This window comes from Lupinus angustifolius, unplaced genomic scaffold (genome assembly GCF_001865875.1).
Source record: "Lupinus angustifolius cultivar Tanjil unplaced genomic scaffold, LupAngTanjil_v1.0 Scaffold_22_23, whole genome shotgun sequence".
Taxonomy (NCBI): Eukaryota; Viridiplantae; Streptophyta; class Magnoliopsida; order Fabales; family Fabaceae; genus Lupinus; species Lupinus angustifolius.
In genome coordinates, this window is record NW_017719780.1 from 8,333 (window position 1) to 15,594 (window position 7,262).

Sequence of the window (7,262 nt, forward strand, 5' to 3'; positions counted from 1 at the left end):
AAGCTATACAATCCCAAAACTAAGAAAGTGGTCTATAGTAGATATATAAAATTTGATGAGTTAAACTCTTGGGAGGACAACTTGGATCAAAGTAATCATGTATCTACCAAGGTCTACATTCCAATAGAACTTGTTGAGCAACAAGCAGAGATAACACCAAGTCAAGAAGATGTGCTAGAACAAGCTACCCACCAAGATAGAACTTAAGTTAGATGTCTACCATCAAGACTCATGGACTATCAAGTGTTTCCAAATAGTGCAATCACAAATGATGGAGAATTTTTACACCTTGCACTGAGGGCTACTAGTGAACTAGTAAGGTTTAAGGATGCAATCAAAGTTAAAATCTGAATAGATGCCATGGATGAGGAACTAAAGTCCATAGACAGGAATAAAACTTGGGAATTAGCCACTCTACCACCTGGAAAGAATCCAATTGTAGTTAAGTGGATATACAAGACCAAGGTCAAGCCTGATGGTAGCATAGCTAAACACAAAGCAAGGTTGGTAGCAAAGGGGTTCATGCAGAAGGAAGGTGAAGACTACTCATTTTTTTGCATCTCTAGCTAGTTATAAAAGGTGGAAGATTTGGAAATTGGATGCCAAATCTGCATTCTACATTTCTAAATGGAACTTTGGGTGAAGAGGTATACATTCAACAACCTTCTGGTTTTCAGTCTCAGGCTAGGAAGATAAGGTGCTCAGATTGAGGAAGGCTTTGTAGGACTGAAATAGGCCCGTAGAGACTAGAATAAGAGATTATATTCATTTCTCCAATAAGAAGTCCACAGTGGAATATGGAATGTACATAAAGACAATAATAGGTCTTGGAATATTGATCATCTGCTTATATATGGATGACCTATTGATCCCATGAAGTAGTACAGAAGAAATGTAAGGATTCAAGAATAGTCTCAAAAATGAATTTGAGGTGACTGTTCTAGGGAATTTGTCTCACTTCCTTGGTATTAAATTTGTAGAAACCAATGATGAAGTAGTGATGCATCAGAGAAAATACATAAAAGAGGTACTAAGCATATTCAGAATGGATTAGTGCAATGAAGTATAAACTCTAGTGGAAGGAAATCTGAGGCTATACACTTATGAGAATGAAAAATTGGTTGACATCACATTTTTTAAATAGTTGGTAGGTTGCCTAAGGTTCGTTTGTCACAGCAGACCAGAAATCACATATAGAGTAGGTCTTGTTAGTTGATTTATGAACAACCCAAAGTAGTCTCATTTGTCAGTTGCAAAGAGGATCTTAAGGTATCTAAGGGATAAACTAATTCAGGAATTCTATTCCCATATCAAAAGGAGAAAAGTGAAGTACACCTTGCAGCATACTTTGACTCAGATTGGCGTGGTGACAAGGTGGAGAGGAGATAAACCTCAGGCTATGTGTTTCTACTATGTGGGGCACCTATCTCATGGAACTCTAAAAAGCAATCTATAGTGGCACTATCTACTTGTGAAGCTGAATATATCTCAACTTATAGTGCAGCTTGTCAAGCATTATGATGGATCATGTCTTTAATGTCAAAATTGGGTTTGAAAATAGATAAATTTGTGGCGTTATAAGTGGAGAATAAGATTGCAATTGACCTTGCAAAGAACCCTGTATCACATAGAAGGAGCAATCACATTGAAACCAAGTTTCATTTCCTAAGAGATCAAGTCAACAAAGGGAAAATCAAGTTGAAATATTGCTGTATAGAATTTCAGGTTGTTGATTTGATGACAAAAGCTTTGAAGGGGAGTAGATTCAAAATGCTAAGGATTTACTTAATGTAGTAGAATTGGAGGATATCTCATCTTGTCATTAGAATAGGAATTAAAGGGGAGTGTTAAGAGATAATTCCTTTTCTAGAAGGTAGTTTATAAAAGTTAGTTTGTTGGTTAAGTAGAGTTTCCATTTATGGAAATATGGTTGGGTAGTTAAAAACTGATTTTTGCTTTTCTGTTTTGACTTGTATTTGGTTGTTGCTATATAACCAACCTTGACTCTCAATATTTAATACAAGTGAAATATACAAAGGTATTATACACACATAGACATACACTCTTCTTTCTCTCCATCTTCAACTTCTTATTTTTCTTTGTTTTTGCTGCAACACCTATATCATAAGGTTTATGCATAATTCCTAATGTGCATATGGTTGACATTAATTGATTAAAATCAATATACTTGTTTGTGCAGTTTAATGCAATAGTCTATGTAAATCCAAAATACAGTCATTGTCAGTGGTATCATACTCTATCTAGGGTCTTATTTTTTCTACTAAAGGTCACTGAGATTGAATAAAAATGCAACTTTGATATCCTTTGTTTGAAACATGGGTTGTGTTGGTGCAGAGGAGGAAATTGATACTCAGTGTTAACCAGAAGCATTAAAATAAAGGAAAGAGAATAAACAAAATATAAGAAGATAAAGGAGTTTGTTAACGAGGTTTGACCAATTGTGCCTACGTCCTAGAGCATTGAGCGATTAGAGAATAATATTACAAGCTCTATTAAAGTTTACCTTGGGCTCAAGATCCATGTGGTGTTTCTAATTGGTGCAAGTTATAATAAGGGGCTGTGGTCTAAATATAGCTTTAGTCTCTATGCTAAACTACTATCCTAGCCATTGTAGGACTTCTCATAATAGTATATTTCAAACACCCCAAAAATCTTCACTTTGATTGAAATAAATGAATATCTCCCTTCTTAGGAAATCTACCCAACAACCTACACCTTAGATAATACCATGCTCTACCTTACTCAAGCCTAACTCTCTTTACCAGATCCTCCATCTTAACGAGTTTACCCATAACATATACATTGCGTCAATGTCAACCAATGCTTGTATCACACCTCTTATATCTAAACCAATGTATGTGTCATACCTTGTATCTCAACCAATACTTATGTTTCATTCTACATCCAAGCTAATGCCTATGTTATACCTTTCATTAAAGGCTGTCAACATGCTTGTGTTTTTGTCGATCTGATAGTAATTAACATTCTTCTCTATGACGCCACAAAAACATCATAAGGATGCACCACTACTCAGCTCATATGTGATCATCCTCTCCAACATCTTGAGAAATATTGGAAGCACATGTCTAGAGTCTGATGCTCCACTTGGTTCCTTATCTCCACATGAGTCTCAACCCAATACATGAATTTTTGGATTCTAGATCCAATATAGTTGTGGTCTGCAACATTATCCCAACCTGTTTCACTTTCCTTCAACTCATTCAATTTATGAGCCTCTTGCATTGTCTTTGACATACTTTGTCCAATCAACATGTTTGTCACCCTCCTTTGCTACAACCTAAAGTTACTAGTTCCATTGAATTCCTCCATCATGAATCTGGCGTCTGGATTAAGAGTTATCTATCAATTAGCTCTAATACCAATTTTTGGTGCATTACGAGTGATCGTTACACGACAGTGGCCACAAATAGTCAACTAGAGGTAGAGAATTAACAAAAGGGAAGAAGAAAATATAGTTTGTTAAAGAGTTTTGACCAATTGTGTTAATATTTTTTGGAGCGTTGAGCTACCAATACATATGATTAGATAATAGGATTACAAGCTCAAACACATATACTTTAGGTTTAAGTCCCATGTGCTTCTTCTAATTAGTCCAAGTTATAACAAGGAGCTTTGATTGAAATATATAAATTAGTCTCCATCCTCTACTGCAATCCTAAGAACTATGCTTTGAATTGACGGTCCTACCTATATTGCAATGATGACTCTCATTAGGAAAACCCTCTTTGAGTTTGACCTGGTTATTGTATTGAAATATGAATAATATATATGCATTGTGAGTGTAAAGATTTATACATAATTAGTAAATCATCCAACATTTATTTATATTATATTTTTTTAAGAGTAAATCATAATTAAGGATGAATGATAGATGATATAGTAACAATGTAGGTTACATATATTTTTCTCTTAAAATATATGTAATTATTTAGAATTGTAAAAATCATTATAGTAGTTCTTATATATTGTATTCTAAGCATAATATCCACTGATTTTTGGACCGGACGGTCTGATCGGTCCAACCGTAGATCAACGAATATTGTCTTTCTAGCCGTTTCACCTAGAAAATCTTTATAACAGCTTTGTTTCACCTAGAAAATCATATTGTCTTTCTAGCCATTTTGGGCCACTCAAAATCCGGTAAACCAGATTAAACCATGATAACTACGAATATTAGACATGATGGTTCATAAACATTGATAAAACAGAGAGGTTGAAAGGTTGAAATGATAGACACATGCTAAAAGTATGAAATAGAAATCCTAATAGGTAAGACAAAGAGATATAATTTCCAAGCTCCTAGCCATCGTCATAAGGTCCTCACTGCAGTCCCAAGCACCTCGTCGTCCAAGTAGATCATCATCGTCCAAGAAGATTATAGTTCATAGTGACAAAGCAAGGAAGAGTGTAATGAAGGAGCAAGGAAGAATGTAATGGAGGTTGTGGGTTGGAGAAAAGATGACCTAATTCTCTAACAATTAGGATTGGGCCAACCTCTTTGCTATTCTCCTCAACTCACACATGGCCCAAACTTCTTACTATTCTAAATAAATTAAACAAAATATACTTTTAAAGATTTATGTGAATATATCTAATATCATAATTTTAAATATATATGTAATATTATTAGGGGTTATTAATAAAAGATAAAGTGGTTAATTTTTGAAATTTATGATATTGCAAATTGTTATAATTTCATTTGTGATATTGTTATATTATAATTAGTTATATAATATATAATTATATATGACGTCGTCTGGTTCGACCGAATGGCCTAACCGGTTAAAAACTATACGCGATGTCTTCTGGGTTGATTTTGGCTCAGTTCTCATAGTATCCTCTGTTTATAAAAATGTTTCGTTGAAAAATAATTATAAGTAAAAGGACAACCCCATCAACGAATATTTCTTAATTAAATATATTTTTTATTTAGTGCAAATAGATTTTATTGTATTTTGAAAGATCGTTACTTAATTCTTTGTAATATGCAGGTACAATGAAATATTTAGTGTATGTAAAACATCTTACTTTTGAAGTAAGGTGGGGTATTTGAAGTTTTTGAATGTTAAGGCCTACTAGTCAAAAGCTAAAAATTAATCCAGATTTCCAAGTTATCTTAACTCAGTATTTTAATTATTTTATTAACAAATATTAGTATATTAGAATTTTGTTGTGTATGAAACTTGAACTACAACTTTTTCACTCTATTTTTTAAACCCTTCCCCCTAATATTAAACTTTAGCTTAACAAGTCGGATGTAATGAAAGGGACTATGAAATTCATGTCCTATGGTGCACAATTTTTTATATCATAGTATACTTTATAATATTTGTTCCATCTTTTGGTTAAATAAAATTTTACCAATATAATTCAGTTATGATATAAAATTTTATATACTTAATCATTAATGTTATAGTTGAATTAGTCATCAACTTAATCAATTATTTGATCAATAACAAAATTAATAAATTATTAGTTAGACCAGTTAAATCAATATACCTTAAAAAATTATTAAATTTTTATATACTACCTACTGTTATTTAATAATTTTATACTTAAAATTTAAAATTATTGTTATACTCATATACTAATTAAGCAACTAACAAAAACAATTATGATAATAAATTGTCATAAATAAGTTGCAAATATCGTGAAAAAACATAATTTTTTATAATTTGATTCCAACAAAAGTGAACGAATAAATTTAAATATTAATTAAATAAATTAGATTTTATTACAATATAAATTAAAAAATAATAAACGAAATCTAATAATAACTAACATAAAAACAAATAATTTCAAATTACAAGAGTCTTTTTCTCACAAGATGTTACTTTTTATGTAACAAAATGATTGATTCAACTTATCCAATTGATTAAATAGACCGAGTTACCTATTTTATACACAGATAACCAAGTCGAACTGATTCACGCTGATTTTGGTTCATAATCGATCAAATGTGCAACTCAAATAAATTAAATGTCCAATCTAAGTCAAATGAGTTAGACCAATAAATTTAATAATACTATATTTATTACAACTTATATCTCTAATTCATGTCCAATCCATAAAACTCACATAAGAAGTGTATATAAAATTATATAAAAATATTTTGAAGATAAATCCTGGAGCAATGTCTCTTTAGATACAAAGAATTACGTGTTAAAATAAAATTTTGTTTTCGCTTTAGAAGTAAATTGTATATCTATCATCTCAAATCTCATTAAACATGAGCCTAGTGCATTCCACCCCATTTTATTATAAAAAAATCAGTCTTATAATAATTACATCAAAAAATTGTTCTGATAATATATGTTGTGTCATAATACTCACGCTTATCCACGTAATAGTATTGTTTCAATATATTTTTCTCACTTTGACCATTTATAATTTTATATATATAAATATACATATAGTGTAAGCGTTGAATGAATTTCTGAAAAACTAAGGATACTGAGTTCCTCAAAAAATGGTATATTTGAAGAATTTATCTAGCAAAACTGGAGGATATATTTATGGAAATTAAGGTGTAGAGAAGAAGGAGAATTAAGATTAAAATAATTTAAATACGAAAGCCATTTAATGAATTCAATTCAATTAATATTAGTATATTGCTATATTTTAAACTCAAAAGACTGCTTTTCCACATTCTTACCAAGGCCATTTATAAACATATTTCCATAAATTTGACTATTTATGAAATGTACAATTTGAAGGCATTGTTTGTAGGAAATTAAATTAATTTCAACATAAAACATAAATCTGTAGGTGCACAACCCAGAATAGCACTTACATTTTACTAATATATTGCTCATTTTTATATATCATTTCTATCCATCTATCTTTGTCGTCACTCTCCTACTTATTTTTAAGCCACAACAGTTTTTTCTCTTATTTTCCGACCCTATGCTCCCATTTCATCTCTTCAGGCAAAGTTTTCTATTTTTTAGTTACATGTTTTGAATTAAGACTCCTTTGGATATCAAATCAGGCGATATATATTACTTTTATTGATTGTTGCTTTTGTGAACCGTGATATAAGTTTTTTTTTGCAGGTTGTAGTATCTACGAAATCATTCACAATGCAACAAGGGTGGCAAAGAAGCTCAGGGTCTTGAGAGAATCTCTCCTCCAAGGTTTTAAATCTAGGTTCAAGGTCGCAATCGAGATCGCAACAGGTTTTCACAGTCTCCACAACAATAATTTAAAAGTTTGTTTTA

At 31.3% G+C, this 7,262-nt stretch overlaps 1 protein-coding gene across 1 annotated transcript; it reads left to right on the forward strand.

Moving 5' to 3' along the window:
- Positions 1–360: 360 nt before the first annotated feature.
- On the forward strand, positions 361–7,220 carry LOC109338341 (uncharacterized mitochondrial protein AtMg00820-like; the record flags this gene model as incomplete). Its single annotated transcript, XM_019575551.1, has 2 exons — positions 361–535; positions 7,098–7,220. Coding segments are annotated over exons 1-2 (298 nt in total), but the record flags the coding sequence as incomplete, so codon positions are not given.
- Positions 7,221–7,262: the final 42 nt, after the last annotated feature.